Source organism: Rhinolophus sinicus, linkage group LG10 (genome assembly GCF_036562045.2).
Source record: "Rhinolophus sinicus isolate RSC01 linkage group LG10, ASM3656204v1, whole genome shotgun sequence".
Lineage (NCBI taxonomy): Eukaryota > Metazoa > Chordata > Mammalia > Chiroptera > Rhinolophidae > Rhinolophus > Rhinolophus sinicus.
In genome coordinates this window covers 103,487,314-103,505,864 of record NC_133759.1, presented here as the reverse complement: position 1 = coordinate 103,505,864, position 18,551 = coordinate 103,487,314, and the positions used below count along the sequence as shown (strand labels likewise).

The window sequence follows — 18,551 nt, the reverse complement described above, 5'->3', positions numbered from 1 at the left end:
CAGAGCTGAAAGATTATCTCCCATCCTCCCCCTCCCCAGGACCTCAGCCCCACATTGCCATGCACCTAAAATCCTCCCAGCATCAATTTCCTTCCCAATGGAGTCCTCACCTCCCACCAAGACCCGTTCCTGCACGGTCCCCAGAGGATGTGGAGGTGGCCTCTGTCCCCATCCTCTCCTCCTGGCGTGCAGGACTTCCTCGCCTCCCCTGGGGTTCCTCCAAGAAAAGCCACCATATCTGACCTGGTGATGAATGCAAAGGCTGGACCATACGTTCCCTGGACCTCAGCCCTCTCTTTTCCTTAATCTTAAGTATTTGGTTGCGTGTTCCTGCCATCTCTTCCCAGAGAAAGGTGTATGAAACTATCCATATGCAGATCCCGAGGAAGATTCTGGAAGACTTTACTGGCATCTGTATTCTCCAGCATTCAGCCCTTCCAAGGAACTAGCGTCAAGGAGAAGATTGTCGGGGGTGGGGCGAACGAAGCGGGCAAATGTGGCACTGGGACGAGCTGGAGTCAGGCTTGTAACATCACTGCAGGCCCTGTGCCTTCCTGTCTCCAGGTGCCACCTGCCCAATCGGGACCTCAAGGATTCACCTGACTTCAGAATTAGGCAACAGGGCTTACTTGAGTCACAGGGCCATTTTTTATTGTCAGTAAGAAACAGTAACACTTTGGAGATGATGAGCTAGAAAAAGGACTGGTGGTTGTATTAAAAAAAATGTAAACTACAAAACTTAACCAAAAATAAAATAAAAGAGTGTTTAAAAGGCTTTTCTATGAAGGGCTAGGGTTTAGAAAAATGAAATACAAATACAGCTCTTCATACCTAAGAAACTGGGTTATACAGAGATGTGCCTCGGTTGCTGGGGACAGCATAACGGAGGAAGCCTTCACACAGGTTCCCGGTGCCGCCAAGAATTGGGCTGGTGGTTCTCACCCGCCACCTGCGTCGCTGCTCCCAGAGACGCCAGTCTGTGACCACTGAAGTTCTGGGGCCCCGGTCAGGCCGCTTCCTGTGACTGAAGGCAGCTTTTTCAGGCATCAATGTCCCACTGTCCCTCTCCTTCTGGAATCTCCTCTTCCTGGCGCCCGACGCACAGCCCTGGTCAGCAGCGTCGTCTCATAGGTCAGAGGACGGTAGGTCGGGGGTCTGCTTGCCCTCTTCCGCAGATTTACTGGCCAGCTTTGTGGGCGAAGACAAGCAGCAGCACAACCTCAAAACAGGGTTCTCACAGGCATTGGAGTGGGGCTCCCCCGTCCCAATCCCAAGGGCCCCTACACGGATCCCAGTGAGCCTGGGGGACCCTGACCTGGAGTGTGACCAGGCAGGCAGCACCCCCAGCGCTTAGTGCACAGGCTTTGGTGCTTCATGGACGCTGTGAACTTGGGCGCATCGCTTACGCTCACCGGGTTCAGGGAGCCTCCAGCACCCTCCCGAGGTGGGGGGTGGGGGGGGGGAGGGCGTTTGGAAGGCGCTTAGCATGGTGCCTGACCGCACATGCGCAGTGAGCCTGCGATTATTCCAGGCACGGAGCTCTGGTTTGGGAGCACCTGAGGGTCAGATGTGCCAACGGCACCTCCTTTACCTCCACCAGTGACCCACCAGTGACAGCAGCAGATGGCACTTGAACACTCAGGTCTCGGAAACTCATTTCTTTTTTCTTATTAGTTTCAGGGAGGAAACTAACTTTTAATTAGTAGGATTTTGTAATATAAATTGAATAGAAAAACTTTTGCAAAACAATCGAAAAGCACTTTCAGCCTCAGAGACAGCTGCCTGTTGCGGCTGTGCCAGGTGCGCCACAGGGCACCGGGTCTGGGTCTGGCACCGGTTCTGAGTCCCAGGACCTGCACATCCCTGGCTCTTCCCTGCAGCCCAGCTGGGCTCAGCGCTGCTAGAGGAGAGGCCAGGGCCGGAGAGGAGAACTGCACTCTGGGTACTGCTGCCCAGCGTTCCAGCCCTTAGGGCCCGGAGCATGCCTCCCTGGGGACTGTGCTCGTGCACGTGCGCGTGTGCTCACACACACACACACACACACACACACACACTCCACTTGCTCCTCTCTCTGAGTTGCCCTCTTGGCTCCCTTCACCCCACCCCTCTCCCCCCGCCCCCCATATCCTTCCACCCATTTGGGTTCTCACCATCGTCTTGAAGAACTGATTTACTTTCTTCCGTTTGAGCGTCTTCTTGTCACCTTCTGAGAGGGAGAGGAAGGTCTGGCTGAGGCGGGGGGAAGAGTTGGTGTCGTCTGTCCCGGGCACACCTGCCACCGCCAGTGTAAGGGCTGGAAGGAGAGCGGAGAGCGGCCATGAGTGGGTATGTGGAGAGGCGGTGCCCCAGGGACAGGATGGGTGACTTGGGGGAGGCAGATGGGAGACAGGCCGGGGGACAGAATCCAGGCAGGATGCTGGAGGCCATGTCCTGCCCGGAGAGGCTACTGAAGCTGTCCTCTTGGGCGAGGCTCGCCAGACCCCCATACAATGGCCTGGCCCCATTAAGACTTCTCCAGGGCTTCTGGGCTGGAAACCTGGGGGCTGAGCTGGGGGAAGGCCCCAGGCCTCTGAGCCCTGATTTCCTCAGGGGACGCGACCTTTTGCCAGGTGAGGAGACAGTGTCAGCACACTCCTCCTTCACCTTCCAACATCAACAACCTGGATTTCTCATTTCCCCCAGAGGCAGGGCCCAGTGGGAAGAGCTGGCAGTTACTGACCCCAGCTGGGAGTCACACAGACCTGAAAAATCTGCTACCTCTTGACCCTCGGTTTGACATTGGCAAGGTGGGGATAAAAGCACAGACATTGAGGGTGTTGTGAGGCCTACTAGAGGACCAGAGTGAAACAGTTGGCTGCCCAGACAAACACCACCTCCCTCTGGGGGCTCCTGCCTGGTGTGGCGGGCAGTGGTTAGGGCTTGGCTCAGGGGCAGAGGGCCTGAGTCTGAACCCAGCCTCTGCCACTTACTAGCTGGTGACAGGGAGGAAATTGGCATTCCTAGTGTCTCAGTTTCCTCATCCATACAATGGGGCTGATGACATTATCTACTTCATAGGTAGGAACCAAGGGGTAAAGAAAATAATGAAGGAGAAGCAGTAAACACAAGGCCTGGCACCGGTCACCACACAGGAAATAGCCGGCATCTTCGCTGAGACCCGCCTGCCGGGTTCCTGGGGGCAGCACTGGTCTGTCTGGCTCCTCTGTGCCCTAGTCCTTGGCACAGACAGCCTGGCACAGAGACGGAGAGGCAGACGCTAGAGACTGCTGCATGCCAGATGGAGCACTCTTAGTCATATCATGTCCCCAGTTAGGGCCTCAGGTCCCCCCGTTGTGAATTAGGAATGGTTGTCTGCATGCTGCTGACCTCCTCATGGGACAATGAATGAGTGATGGGGGAAATAGGTAGCATCTATGCACCAAGCACTCTGCAACTGTAAGATGTAGTGGTGACTTTTGTAAGTTCCACAAATAGTCTTCCAGGTCCAGAAAGGAAACATAGGGTCAGGGACATATCAGGGGCAGACTTCTGGCCCCTGGGGAGGCCTGGCTAACTGAGAACACAGGGCTACTTGGTGTGACCAGTGGATTCCCAGTCACTCCTGACTCCAGAATGACAGCAGGCCTCCGCCTCAGCTCCAGGTAGGCTTGCTGGGATGGCTTCACCCACAAGAGGGATGGGTGTGGGGACAGTTCAGAAGACAGGGTTGCTCTGAGCAGAGCCTCTTGTCCCCAGGATGCCTGGCCCACTTTACTGTATGGATGCCCATTCTTCACCCCCAGTCTGGTGGCCTGGATTAGCTCTACAACTCCGTGCTGGTTGTGGCGCGGTGCATACCTGGGATGGTGGGCATGGACTGGCTGGCAAAACTCATTTGAGAGAGGATGGATGCCCTGGGGGGGACGGCCGTGTGCTCCGAGAGGTTGGTGTCACTCATGAACTCGTGCTTCCTGGAAAGCTGGATGAATACAACACACACACATACCACAAAGACTTAGCATGAGGCAGTTTTGGACTTGAAAAGTTAGTGATGAGGGCTTGGCACGTCTTCTGTGGAGTCATTTATTCTGTCTTCTATCATTCCTTGCCAGCCTGCCATGTACAGTTGCACAGGTTGCATACTATACAACTCCTGGGAATGGGGGAGATGGCATTCTTTTAGACTATCATGTGAATGACGCCCCCTAGAATTGTGAAACACAGAAATCTTCTTTCCAGCCTTCTCCCCTGGCAAGAGTACCCTCTGAGGCCTACTGGGAAGTTTGTGGAGGATCCTTCCTTCACTGGAAGACATCTCAGCTGGCGCCTTGCCAGGACAGTTAATGCCTCTCCCCCTCCCAGGCTCCCAGAACATCGTCAACAAAACTCTCTTTCAGGGGGAAACTAGGATTTGTACTCAATAGCCCCAAGTCTCAGATTAAATAGTTATTAGTTTAAAAGATGAGAATTCTCAAAGTCAGGGCAGTGAGATTTTCATCTCTGCATCCCTGGGGGGCTGGGCTCCTAATGGAATCTGAGATGTCAGTGGTTCAAATAGCTCTGGGGCCTGGGGACTGAGGGCAGGAGAGGTAGAAACGCCTGGCCCAGTGCCGGAAGACTACTGTCCTTTTCACTGGGTGAAACCCGCGGCTTCTCCCAGCCTCGCAAAGCCCTGTGTGATGGCAGAAAAGAGACACACAGGCCCGAGTTTGGCAGCCTGGGTTCAAATCCCGGCTCTGTCACGTCCAGGCGGCATGGCACTGCCAAGCACTCCAGCTCCCTGTCCAGGATGCTGCCTCTGTTATACCCACCTCACCCCGAAAGTGAGGCTGGAGTGGGGCGGTGTCTGGGCCCCGGGTCCTGCGTCTGGCACGCAGTAGAGGTTTGCTCAGGGTGGGGGGACAGGCCCACTAGCTCAGCCGCTCACCCGCTTAAGGTCCGACCCGGCTGCGGCCTTCTCGTCTGCGAACACCACGCTGCTCCTCTTGGCTCTCTTCTTGGACCTCCTGAGCTTGACCTCCGGCAGAGTGCTCCCCGGGGAGATCGGCTCCTCCTGATCCACTTTTGAGGTCTTGGGGGCTGCTAACTCCAGGTCAAAGCTGAAGGGCAAGAGGGACAGCAGTGGGAACTGCAGTTAGAACTCAGTGGAACTGCCTTGCAGGGACCCCGGCTGACTGAGCTGGCAGCGCAGGGTCGAGAGGGAGATTGTTTAACCTGGCAGTTTGGAGAGCCACTGGCTTAATTTGCATGCATTCAAAATACAAAGAAAGACTGGCAGTGAGAAGAGAAAAATAGGTTAAAAATATGGAGCTGGATTCAGATTCAGACACTGCCATTTTTTAGCTGAATGACATTGGGGAAATCACTCAACCTCTCTGAGCCATTATTTCCTTTTCAGTAAATGTGGATGTGGGCAGCAGCCTTGCAGAGTGGCCACGAGGGGAGGCCAGAGGGCCCCTTAACACACTCTTGGCCCAAGGAGAGTGCTCGATTCACAGTATCTATTATTACAGTAGCTGAATTGAGCGGAGTGGAGCAGAGGGCCCCAGGAAGGCGGAACCAGGGGGGCTTTCTGTGGGGAAAGGAAGGGGGACCCTGAGGGAGGTATGGCGGGTACAGGAGGAGGAGCTGTTTGATGGGGTGTTGGGAGGGACAGGCCCCGGGCAGCCGTGAGAAGATTCCAGACTGAAGCAGGCTCTGTGGGGGCTGCCTAGCTGGCAGCGATCACCGATAGGGCGTCTGCGGGCTGTGGGTGAGTTCTGCAGGCTCCGCAGGAAAAGCCGCCTTGCCTCTCAGGCCTTGTATGGCCCTTTAATGATGCCACTAGGATGGCAGCCTCACAGGGTGGTTGTGAGGCTTTTAATGAGGTGCCAGGTAGGGAAAGGCTTTCCAACAGAAGGGCAGAAAAGTGGTAGGATGGTGGTCCTGGGGCAGAAGGAGTAGGGGTCTCTGCTGGGGGCTGGGCAGGCAGCAGGGGGGTAGGGCTGCCTTGGGCAGGGCTGACCTCTCAGCGGTGGGCTTGCTGGGGGTGCTGCAGTCAGAGTTCATGGAAGCCATGGAGATGACGGACATCTGCCTGTAGGAGCGCAGCATGGACCTGGGGCGGCCCAGTCTTCTGTCCTCGAAGTCAGGCTGCAGCGGGGGGAACAGGCTGGTTAGCGGCCCGGCCCCAGGGCGAGGTGGCCCCTGGAGTCATGTGCCTCCCCCTGCTCTTTCTGCCGCCTTCTCCTCCACCTGGGCCTGGAGCTGCTGGGGGGCAGAGCAGGGAGACAGCACACCTTCCTAGCAGGCTGAGGCTACAGGGCTTGTTGTTTAATAGGGCATTTGGCTGGCCTTTAGTCCTTGTTCTAAATCCTTGTCATTTCCCCAGTGACAGGAGTGTTTGTTATTCGTGGTGGCCCTTTATGCTAATGAGAAGACTCAGGGTGGAGGCTGGCCAGGCCAGAAAGACCAACCACGTGATTACAGGGCTGGGGCTTTGAGCCCTGTAATGGCAGCTCAACTTCCGGGGAGGGTGGGGGCTGGAGATTGATTTAAATCATGTGACCAATGATTCATCCAATCATGCCCGTGTAATGAAACCCTAATAAAAACTCCGGACACTTATGCTCAGGTTCACGTGTCCTGAGGACACAAATTGTGCATTAGGGACCTTCCCAGACCTCACCCTATGCATCTCTTCATTTGGCTGGTCCTGATTTGTATCCTTTGCAGTGAAATTGTAATCCTAAGTATAGCAGCTTCCTGAGTTCTGTGGCATTATGAAACCTGAAGGGGTAGTGGGAACCCCAAAATTTATAACGAGCTGGTCAGAGGTGTAGGTGGCCTGGGAACCCTGGAGCTGGTGGCTGGCTTCTAAAGTGAGGGGAGTCTGTGGAGGATTTTGCGCTTGAAATTTGACCTAAGTCTGGTGGTTCACATCAGAATTGTATCGGGGTGTCATGAAGGCAGTGTTAGAACAGGCAACCTGACTCATGGACCAACTCTACCAGAAAACGGGATGCCTCAGCTCCCCTCTACGCCATTCCAGTAACTCACTTCCGCTCTCTGGGCCTCTGTGTTCCCGTCTGGAAAATCAGAGCAGTGGGGGATGGCCACTTAGGGACCACACAAAGTCAATGTTTTATGATTCCACTTTCTGAGGACAAGGAGAAAGGCGACATCCCTCTGAGCACCAGGCCAAGTGCCTCTTTAGGCCATGGAGCTTATTAGTGGCCCAAAGCACTGGCTTTGGAGGCCAAGGGAACCAGGTACAAATTCTGACCTGCATTCACTTGCTATGTCGCCTTTGGCAAGTTACTTCACACCTCTGACTCTCCAGAAGAGATACAAGGGGTTAAAATCCTTCCTACCTCCCAGGCTCCTTGTGAGGACTAAATGATCTAGTAGGTGTCAAGGGCTTAGATCAGACAAGGCACATAGTAGGTGCTTCACCCATGTAACTTTTATTATTAGCACAGTCCCTTGAGTGCTAAGGGCTCGTTTTATAACTGGTGTTTGTCTGAGGGTGACTTTTGAGGAACGCAGTTTACAGGGAGGTTCCCTGGGATCATCTGCTCCTGTGACGCTGGCCCTCAGGTCGTTCTCCTCAAGGGCAGTTTCCTTGGCTCTGGCCCCTCATCCTCCCTCAGCCCCCCTCACCCCTCTCTCCGCTCCCATCCACAGGGACCTCCATACCATCTCTCTGACGCCATACTCCTTCTCCACCTTCACTTTCAGGTTCTTGAAACATTCCTCCATGCGGTCGTGGAAGGGCCGCAGATTTTCTGACACCCTTTTCTCGTGGATCTTAATCCCAGCTCCCAGGAAGGGGATCTGGAGAGAAAGGTGGTGGACAGTGAGCCCGAGGCGGGGCTCAGCCTCGGCCGCCCCACAGAGCGGCTGAAGTCCTCTGCCTGCTGAGACCTTCGGTTCCTCCGAGACCTTCACACAGGGTCAGCATCCCTGGGACAGAGGCGAGCCACAGCCTTGGGGTTCGCTCTGCATGGGGGAGGAAGCCCGGCAGTGTCCTTGCCCCACTGGAGGGTTGGAGCCCCCATTAGAGGCTGTATGTGTGGTAAAGTCTTCCCCGTAAGGGGTCTGAGGGTGAGTGTGGGCCCAGAGGGCAGGACTCTGTTGCTTTGACTTGAAGCCTTGCTCAAGAAGTTCTTGGGGGTGCACAAGGGAAAGAGTGCGTGTCAGACGCTGGGAGAAAGCAGAGGGAGGCGCTGAAAGGAAAGGCGGCGTGGGCACAGCCCCATGTCACGACATGGGAAATGTGGCTGTACCTTATGTGGCTGCTGAAGAAAGAAATGGAAGTGCTAATATCGGGGAGCTAACCAGCCAATAGGGAATGTTTTACAAGGATGCAAAAGCCTTGGGAAGATGAGGGAGGAGGAGGAGATGACTGAGGTGAGGGAGTTAAATTCTTACTTATCAACAAAGGAGGTCACTGGATACTGTCTGCACGGCAGCTAGAAGCACAGCCACTGCGCGAGGCATGGCGGCCTCTACAGAGAGCAGCTGAGATAGTGTCGTGGCCTCAGGGAATCACATGGGGTGCGCAAAGTGGTAGAAATAGATTATTTTGAAGGAACTATGATAACTTTTCCATGGTTGGTAACAGAAAGACATTGCTGCCTCTTTCTCTTGGAGGTCTCCCCGAAACAACAAAGCAAAGCAGAAACTGAAACCTTCAGTGAAAGTAGGAGACACCGACGAACCTGACCCACAACATGTCAAGTGGAAGGTGGGTAGAGGATGGACACTGACCCTCCAGATTAGAGGAGGGAGTTGATAAGAAGAGGCCAATCTGCCTTTGGGAAGCCAGGAGGGGTTCAGGCATTGGAGGCACCAGGTACCTGAGAAAAGCTGAGGAGTCAAGGCCGAACACCGAGGGATGGGCTGAAACACTGTGACAAGAGCAGTTAGGTCTGGTAATCTATAATTAAGGAGGGGCAGGCCCAATTTTGTCCAGCCCTGTATTTCTGTTGCCTGGCACACAGTAGGGACTCAATAATATGAGTTGTAAGAATAAATGGAATGGATGAGGAACAGCAATTTGCTGTGTGTAATAATGCAAAAAGGCGTGCCTTCACCCAGAGTTAGGGTGCCGGGACTCTGGGTGGGAGGGACACAGCCAGGGGCAATTCCCTGTTCCGGGGTGAGTGGGCCTCTGTAACAGCCGCAAGGCGGGGTGCGGGATGGGGCTAAGGAGAGGGCGGCCACTAGGGGGTGCTGTCTGCAGAGGCCTAGCTAATGGCTCTCAGAAGCTGGGACATCTAAGAGGCGCTTTCAGCCTCCTTTTCTCTTTGTAGCATCTCTCCATCAGCTCCGAGATTTTGGTAGAACGTCCTTAGAAGGCTCGGCCTGGTATTAGCTGTGCTGTGAAACTGAGTCCAGGCTTTGGGTGCGGTGGACACAGCACGGAGAATCCATTACCAGGTGATACGTGGTACCCAATGGAGAGGCCCCGGGCAGCGAAATGGATTGAGAATGACATCTACAAACCAAATAAATTTGTGTGACAGTTTAGCCCACTCTGGAGCACCCCTGAAATATGAGGAAGGAAACCAACCAAAGCCTGGCCTCCCTGCTTCCCAACTGGGGGTAGGGAGGGGGAGTCATTATTTGAGTATTAAAGGACATGATGACCTCGGAGGGCTGGGAACCTTGGGGATGCCTGGGGTTTACAGGAGGCACAAGGTAAGAAGGGAGAGAAAATTCCAGACACACAAAATGCATTCAGGAGAGTACTTCTGTGCAGTGCTTGGTGTTTCATTTTTAAAGCCTCACTTTGCATAAATTGGTAGAGGCAGAGAAGGACCTGAATTCGGAATCCTTATTTTAAGAAAAGAGGCTGCACCCAATGTTTGTCACTCCCTGATTTCCCCAGAGTAACAATGACTCCCAGCACAATAGCTGCTCATCCGTGCACGTTGAGTGGTAAGAAGGGGGGAGGACACCGGGGGGAGGCAACTCAGAGAGCTGTCCCTGTCCTCCAGCTGTGCCCTCAGGAGCGCACCCCCCACCAGTGGTGTTCCGAGTGTTGGGTGGTCCATGGAGAGCAGGGAGATGCGTAAGGAGGGGGCTGCAGCCTGCAAGAGCCAGGTCCTCTGAGAGCCTCTGGGGGAGGCATCGGGTTGGGTGGATTGTTTTTTCTCTAAGGAGTGGGAGAGAGAAGGAGGGAGAGAAAACACAGGAGAGAGAGCCAGAGAAAGGAGGGGCAAACGAGGGAGGGAAGCAGAGAGAGGAGTAAGATGGGAGGTGTGCAGAGAGAGGCAAAAGACAGAGCAGGGAGGGACAGAAGCAAAGAACTTCTGAGAGGGAGAGAAAGAGACAGATGTAGAGAAAGAAAGTGGGAAAGAAGGAGAGTATGGAGGGAAGGCAAGGGCGCTAGGAGGGAAGCGAAGACAAGCAGACAGCAGAGAGCGGGGCCGAGGGAAGGGCTGTGCCTTCCGGGTCCTCTGGTTCCAGACGGCTGAACAGCTTGTGCAGAAGGTAGGCCCTTCACCAAAACCCAAACAAACCCAGGCCTCCATTATTTTTAAAACCTGATATCCATCTGAGCATTATCTGCAACAAACTAGGTCAGCCTTAGAAGGACAGGTAGGGTGGGGGTCAAAGTCTTCTATTATCTGATTGGCACATGCTGGGTGTGGGGGGAAGGTGGTGGTGGGCGGGTGGGACAAGCCACCTCGGAATTCTACAATTAATAAAGCAGTTTTTGCAACACGCAACACGGCATCTCTGCAGCATCCCAAAGGTTGCAGTGCCCCAAATCCCAGTTCCAGGGTGAGCCCACTTAGGTGAGATACAGAATCAGAAGAGAGGCCAAAAGACAGGAGGACACGTTAGCTTAGGCCATGGCAGCAGGGACTAGCTGAGGGCGTATACAGTGAGATGGGGAAGGGGGGAGGGAGGCAGGCTCCCCAGTGCAGCTCTACTGTACCTGCCACGCTATCAGGTCCTTGAGGCGGCTCAGTTTGTCCTGGTCGTCAGGGTGGGCCCTGCTGTATTCTTCAGTGAAGAAGGCCTGAGGAGGGCAGACAGGTGTTTGGGGTTTCCTGTTCATTTGGTGTGGACCCCTTAACCCTTCTCTCTGGCGCTGGGAGCGGGTTCTACTTGAAAGGGGCAGCAATGAGGTCGCCTGTATCTGATGGGGCAGGGACCTGTAGGGACCCACAGTGTTTTCTCTTCCTGGTGGCTCAGATCAGTACCTACTGGGAATGAATGGGCCACAGACCCCAGGGAAGTAGTTCTCAAAGTGGGGTCCCCGGATCAGCAGCATCGTATCCCCTGGGAATTTGTCAGAGATGCACATTATCAGGTTCCACCCCGACCTACTAAATCAGAAGGTGGGGGGAGTGCACCTGTGTGTTCAGGAGCCCTGCAGGGGATTCTGGTGCGTGGTCTAGTTTGAGAGCACTGCCCCCAAGGACAAGAAACCACTAGGGAATTCCGGCTGACCTCCACCTCCCTCACTGTGTGTGATCCTGGCAGCCCCTCGCTCTTGCTGGCGCTCCCGCCCTCAGTGTGTGCACACGTGCAAAGGCTGTGCAAAGCCTAACCGACGATGATTACGTGGGGTATCTGAGGGAGCTGGAAGGACTGTTGGGTGACTGGAATTACTATCCCTGAATTATGTTACTGTTTTGTATTCTTAGTTTTGCATCAATGAATAACAGAAAAGATAATAGGGAATTTATCATGAGGTTTACTAGGGTGAGGAGTCTGTTGATCCCTCAGTGTTTCCTATAATATAGGGTCTAGGTAAAAACTAAGGAAGGTCTTTCTATTCTACTTCAATGCTAGGAAAAGTTATGCCCCCTTACTGAGAAATTGGTATTTTTTTCCCAGTGGGAAATTGGTATTTTTTCTCAATTCCTCTTATCTGATGGCTTTTCCCTTTTTGCCATGGACACCAAGAGGCTCAAAAATGAAATCTGTGGGTCAAAGGTGTGGGGGGACCAATATCTGGAGGGACCTTATAACCTGGGTATCGAGATAACAACCCCTCACCCCACCCCCCACCTTGGAGTTAATCTTCTATCCTTTCCTCATTTCCCAGGTTCTGGGCGTCATTCCTTCCCATTTGTAGAAGACATTTCAAATCATATACTTTGATTCATGGTTCCTTGATTTTTATGGTATGGGCCATGATCATCCCAGAGCCTTTCCTTGGCACAGGTGCCCGATGTGCCCAGTGGGCTAAGGGGCCCTTAGCCCTGCTTCTTCCTACCACAGGACAGTGTATGGCGTTGAGTGTGGGACAGAGATGAGAAAGAGGCTGTAGACTCTCTGGAAGGTGAGTGAGGTCCCACCAAGCTGACGTGTCCCTTTGGGGGATCAACAGCCACAAAAATGAGTGACACGCAGCTGTGTCTGCCTCTGGGCGCTCCGCCACCGCTCTGCCCCTCACCAGGGTCTGCACAGCAGAGCGCTCACCTTCTCGTACTTGGCAAACCCCCCCATGACAGCAGGGTCCACGATCCCGTTCAGAAGCATGGAGAGCGGGTTAATGGGGAGGCTTTCGTCACTCTGGTACTGGTTTATCATCATCAGGATCTTCTCGTTGGCCGTGGACATGGTTTCAATGGCGTTCTCCAGAGGGCTAATTGTGGTCTGTTGAAAAGGAGATCACCCAAAAGAAAAGGTCTTAGCAGGTCGCTTTAAAAATAGATATAATTATTGGTATTGATTTCCTTTGGGGTTGGAATTCAAATGAGGCAATGCTCCCCGCGGGGCTGTAGCAGGCTCTTGTTGTAATTAGTGAGGGGGCTGTCTGCTGTCTGGGGGGAGAGAGGCTGACTTTCTTCTCGCGAGAAAGGGACGTCCCTGGGGAGATGGAGGCAGGAGGTGTCGGGCACTTGCCGGGGCTTCACAGGTTGGATGTGCTACGGAGAGGGTTTCCCTTCTTGCTACGTGGGTGAAATGTGCTCCAATTCAACTCATCTGGTATTGCTTGTGCACCTACTATGTGTGAGCTGTCGCTGGAGAGATCAGAGCAGCTGGCAATATGATTGCCCAGCCTGGCCCATAGTAGGACCGATGCCTGGTTGTCGTATGAGGGGTCACTGCTCCAAGGTAGATTCAGTTTAGTTAGGAAGATAAAACTAAATGCCTCTCCAACACCCCTTAGCAAGCAATCAAAACAGGACACCATCAAATGATTGGCCGAACTGCGTGGTTCTCAAGAACGTGGGGACTAGGGTAAAAAACAGAACAAGGGCTCTGCAAACTTTTTCTGTAAAAGAGCCAGGCAGTAAATATTTTTGATTTTGCAGGCCAGACAGTTTCTGTTGCAACTACTCAACTCTGCTATTATAGGGAGAAAGCAGCTCTAGGCAATATGAAAATGAAAGAGCTTGGTTGTTCCAATAAAACCCACAAAAATGGGTGGCAGGTGAGGTCTGGCCCACAGGCCATAGTTTGCTGACCCCTGAACTACACTAGACAAAACTGAGAGCAAATCTGAGCTGTGTATGCATTTTTTCCCCCCTTGCTGTGTGACCTTGGGCAAGTTTCCTAACCTTTCTGAGCCTGAGTTGACACACTGGTAAAATGAGGATAAGAAAACCTACTCAGAGAATAACTGATAGTTATTGTTATTCATTCTTGTAGGTGTTTGGACAGAGAACAGCAGTTGTCCTAAGAAGGAAAGACTCAGGCAGCTTCCTTGAGTATGTAGCAAAGATTAGTTGAGATAATATGACATTTGAATCAGCAGAATTCTTTAAAAAGTGTCACCTGCATGTCACCCACTTGTTATTATAACTATTAGCGATATGAGAAGGGCAGAACCAGCCTCTGGAGCCACTTGGTCATCTTTTTAAATCATTTCCTTAAATCCCTATGAAATCCTAATGTCCTCAACCCTTTTTCTTGTTTGTGGACATTTTTAAAGATGGCTGTTCTCTGTAGGGAGAAGGCCCTGGGAGTAGCAGTAGACTCTCTTATTATGTCACTGATACTCTCTCATTGTGTCACTGTTACTCTCTCTCTCTCTGTCTCTCACACGTATACACATCTAACACATTCAAACATGAACACACAGGTGCATTCACACACACATACACACACACGATGTGAACTAGAGTGTAGAGTGGGGGGGCTGCTTGGCCTGGTGGGGGCAGCAGGCCATATTCCACAAGCTGAAACCCATGGTCTCATTTCTCCCTAGTGCACAGACCAACCCTGCAGGGACGTTACGAAGCCGTGGTCTAGACTGAGTTCTAAGGAAAATCTATCACAGCCACGAAGGTTGAGCCCAGCACTGCATCTGATTTTCACAATAGCCTGGCATGTCTGAAAGACACAGACTTTAAGGAGGTTATTAAAAATGGCAAGTCCTATTGATTGGCTTTCCTCTGCATCTGTGAAGCTATTTTTGAATCCCCAAGTCTTTAATCTCATTATAGCCATCAGGAACAGAGGTTGAGAATGACCATTCCTTTGGCTTCTCATGCACGGGCACTTGAGTAGACTAAGTATACAGCTGTCAGAGCAGACTTATGGGGGAAATATATATATTGTTTGGTGGAAGGCCTGGATGTCAGGAGCCGATCGCAGCAATAAAAGCGATAGTCACAGTAACCCAGATGGCTCCATTTATCGACTGCCTGCTATGTGCCAGCTCACTCTGGGTGCATCATACATATGCTCTCATTTAATTCCTTCAACAGCAGGTTAAATAGCTTATCCAAGGGCAGATGGCGGCAGAGCTGGGGAGAGAACTCGGTATTATTCTTGCTTCCAAAGGCAGGCTTCTCCCACCATATACAGACCAAACTCTGCAACCAAGCTTGCCTCAAGCTGGCTGTTGGACTGAGTTAAGTCCTGAAATCTCTAATCTCTTTCCTAAGCTGAGTCTCAGTTTCCTTATTGGCAGTATCGGTGTGTATATAATGCTTGCCCAACCTGCTGTGAGGGGAAAATGAACTAGTGGAAAATGGGAACAATTTTAGAGAGGGGGAAAGCATCAGCCCAAAGATAAAGGGATGGTAATCCCTTGCCGTCCAGTCAGTGGTGGTTCATATTCTTCAGTTACCTTCCTGAGTGCTCTGAGGAAGCCCCTGAGATGCACGAGACAGGCATTGGTACTACGTCTTACTTGTGTCACTCATTCCTGTGGCAGTTCCAGTTCCATCTTTGGGCCTCGGTCTCCTCAAATGCAAAAGAGCCGGACAGGAACCAGGAAGGGCTGCAAACTGGGGCTCTATAGGCCACTGAGAGGCCTGGAGAGCTCTATTGTTTCGCCTGCATATGAGTTCTAATCTTTAACATTTTACTTCAGTTGGAGAGACTGCCTCAGCTTCCACCATCCCCTGCTGTCTCAATGTGACTGTCTCACATATTTACATATTCTTCCTGGTCTCCAAAGGTATTTACATTTGTAACTCTTGGACTAATTGACCTCTAGAGTGTCTTTTGGCTCTGAAATTCCATAGTTTTTCAACCTCTGTTTGATGAATGATGAAAACTGAAGCCCAGGGACAGTGTTTGTCCGACAACATACAGCTTGTTAATGACCGAGTTGAATTTAGGTCTCTGACTCCTAGATGAAGGGTTATTGTAAAGACTGCATGTTCTCTGGGCCAAGACCAAGAAAATAACTCTCCAATGAACAGAACCTACACTTGAATCCCATCAGAAAACACCTCTCTGTACAAACAGTCCTGTTGTCATGACAATTCATGAGAGAAACAACCAAGAACAAGGTGTGAATTCATGGAACATAAAAACAAATACTGGGAAATGAACTTACTCAGCAGGAAGGAATGAAACTTTGGTGTCTGAGACATCCTGACATTCTTGGTAACTCCACTGAAGGAGGCTATTAGAGATAAATCCACTCTGGTCAACTTTCTGGAGGTTTTCCCAACCCATTCTATCTGAGGATGTCAGGATAAAAGGATTTAAAAAAAAAATGTTGACTATTTCTTTCCTAACTTCAGAATCCTGAGTCCATAAAATAAGGTAACTAGTTCAGGCAATATGGGTGTCTGCATATTGACTGATTCACAGATTTAGTGAACAAATATTCTTGAGCACCAATCATGAGCCTGAGGCTATTCTTTGCACTTGGTGATATGGCAGGGAACAAAATAGACAAAAATCTGTCTTCCTGGAGCTTATGTTATAGTAGAGCTTATATTCTAAGATGTTATATCTAATGTTTCTAGGTATTAACAATCAACACGCAGGCACATTAGATAGTGTATTAGGAGGTGACAGGTGTTTTGAGGAGAAATACAGTGGTGGAGAGGAATGGGGAGTGACGGCAGGGGCTCCCTCAGTTTACCCACAGTCTCATGGGGACACAAGAGATGAGGCACCTTGCTGAGCATCACTGGAGGAAAGGGCATAGCGAGGGCCAATGGGTAGAGAATACAGATTGGTAGACAGTGTCTGATTCTTCATTTCAAAATGAGATTAACGATAGTACATACTTCACGGGGTCTTGTGCGCATTACATGGGATAATGCTGTAAAGCCCTAACACTGTGCCTGGGATACTTCTCAAGCTTATCATGGATTAATTTGTCCCTTGAGTAAGAACATGAATGGTTTCTTTCTTTTCAGGGTTTTACTTATTGTTGGGGTGGGATGGGGGCACACTGAGGAAGGAGGAGAGAATGAATCCACTCTAGGCGCCTGATATGGGAGGTTAAAGTCAAACCCCACCTCATTTGCTAACCTTGAACAACCCATTAACTCACTTGGCACCTCAGTTTGTTTATCCGTAAAATGGGAGGAATAATAATATTTATCTCTCAATGTGGCTGAGGGGTTAAATCATGCAATTTAGCATAGTCTCAATGTTTGCTGATCTCCTCCTCCTCCTCCTCCTCATCATCATCATCATATTTTCCCCAAGATCTAGGCCATGCCATGGAAAGGAGAATGGAGGGCCTCTGGGCTGCTAGGATCACTGGGAGGGAGGTGGGCATTAAAGGCTGGAGTGAGTGGTCTCAGTGCTGATAATACAGTAGCCTGAGAACGTCAATCAGACCTTTTCCTCCTCTGTGCATGGCTCCAGGTCATTCAGTAGAGAAACCAAAGTCCTTATAGTGGCCTATAGTGTCCCACAGGATCTATGTCAGACACTACTCACCCTCATTGTTCTGATCCAGACACAAGCTTGTCCGGGCCCCAGGGCCTTTGCACTTGCTGTTCCGTCTGCTGGAATGTCCCCCTCTTCATATCAGCATGGACCGCTCCCTGACTTCCTCCAGGACTTTGCTCAAAAGCTATTTTATCGGGGAGGCTTTTTCTGGCTACTCTATTTAAATAGCACCTCTTCCTTCGCCTTTCACTTTCCTTTTTCTCCATAATGGTTATCGCCATCTGACATTTCATATATTTACTTTGACGTTTTAATCTGTCTTCCCCACTAAAATGTTAGCTTCATGCCAAAATCTTCAGGTCTTTCTTAGAACAGTGCTTGACATGTGTTAGGGATTCATTAAATATGAGCACGTATTTATTGTATTAATAAATAAGACATCCTGAATATGCCCCTACTTTTCAGGTTTCCTCACCACCACTCTGACCCTTCCCCTGTATCCTGGGAGCTGCAAAATTCTTAGCTATCTGAGGATGCGCAGACCCTGAAATGTGTTGGGAAGTAACATACATGCTATTTGCACAAGGAAGTTCAAACACTTGCATTCTAGCCATAGCTTTGCCTCTGCGATTTCCCCTCTCTGAGCCTCAGTTTATCCAACTATAAAATGGGTTCATAGTGTGATTCTGCAAATGTGCCCCAAGGGGCTGCTGGGACCGAGAAGATATAAAGGGTGATTGAGTGGATGGAGTCCCAGGCCCTCTGCCTCACCCTGCATCCAACCACAGGAGCTCCCCATTCATCAGCTTTCACTGCATTAGGTTTCATGTGCGAGGAAAGCAAGTTATCTGCTCTTACTAAAAATCTGAGCACGTATTTATTGTATTAATAAATAAAACATCAGTTTGGATGCCACTTCAGGTACTTTCCTGCACTGGGATTCCTTGACTCCCTTTTGTTCGTGGCTTCAAACTAAAGCTTGTCCCCTTTTCACATTCCAAGAGGCTTCCTGAGGCTGGGAGAAGTGTGCCGCGAGGCCCGGAGACTCACCTGGGACATATGCACCACCTCAAACCAGCGCAGGATCCCCGGAAGCTTGTAGGCAGTCACGAAGGAGGTTCTCTCGATCCACATTGACTGTCCCATGTGGGGGCAGAGGGTGACAAAGGCAGGAAAGCAACACACTTATGAAACCTGGGTATCAGAGAAGCTTGGCGGGAACCCAGACAGGTCCCCAGGCTTTCCATCCACCCCAAATCAGAATAAATACTGCAAGACCCAAAACATACTCTCACTTCACCCTGAAGAATTCTTTCCCAAAGAGAAGTTTAAGCTTTCCCTGGACTTAGGTTAGGCTTAGTAAGTTTTAACCTGGGTCTTTGAACAGTTCAAATTTTAGGCAATATTGAATGCATCCACCTGCATTTTCTCAGGGAGGGTCCAGAGGGCTCATTAGCTTCTCAAAGGGACAGTGAGTCCCAAATATGAAGAATCATAGTCTAAGGCAAAGAGCTAAGACAGACTTG

At 51.1% G+C, this 18,551-nt stretch overlaps 1 protein-coding gene across 1 annotated transcript in view; it reads right to left on the bottom strand.

Moving 5' to 3' along the window:
• Positions 1-629: 629 nt before the first annotated feature.
• DOCK2 (dedicator of cytokinesis 2) overlaps positions 630-18,551 on the bottom strand; it is a 362,053-nt gene continuing 344,131 nt past the window's right edge. The window contains exons 44-52 of the mRNA XM_019741000.2: positions 18,076-18,162; positions 12,406-12,582; positions 10,910-10,993; positions 7,657-7,794; positions 5,984-6,111; positions 4,907-5,078; positions 3,838-3,958; positions 2,151-2,293; positions 630-1,188 (exon numbers count right to left, since the gene is read on the bottom strand). Coding sequence (XP_019596559.2) covers positions 1,126-1,188; positions 2,151-2,293; positions 3,838-3,958; positions 4,907-5,078; positions 5,984-6,111; positions 7,657-7,794; positions 10,910-10,993; positions 12,406-12,582; positions 18,076-18,162 — 1,113 coding nt within the window. The 3' untranslated portion in view covers positions 630-1,125. The remainder of the gene's footprint in view (positions 1,189-2,150; positions 2,294-3,837; positions 3,959-4,906; positions 5,079-5,983; positions 6,112-7,656; positions 7,795-10,909; positions 10,994-12,405; positions 12,583-18,075; positions 18,163-18,551) is intronic.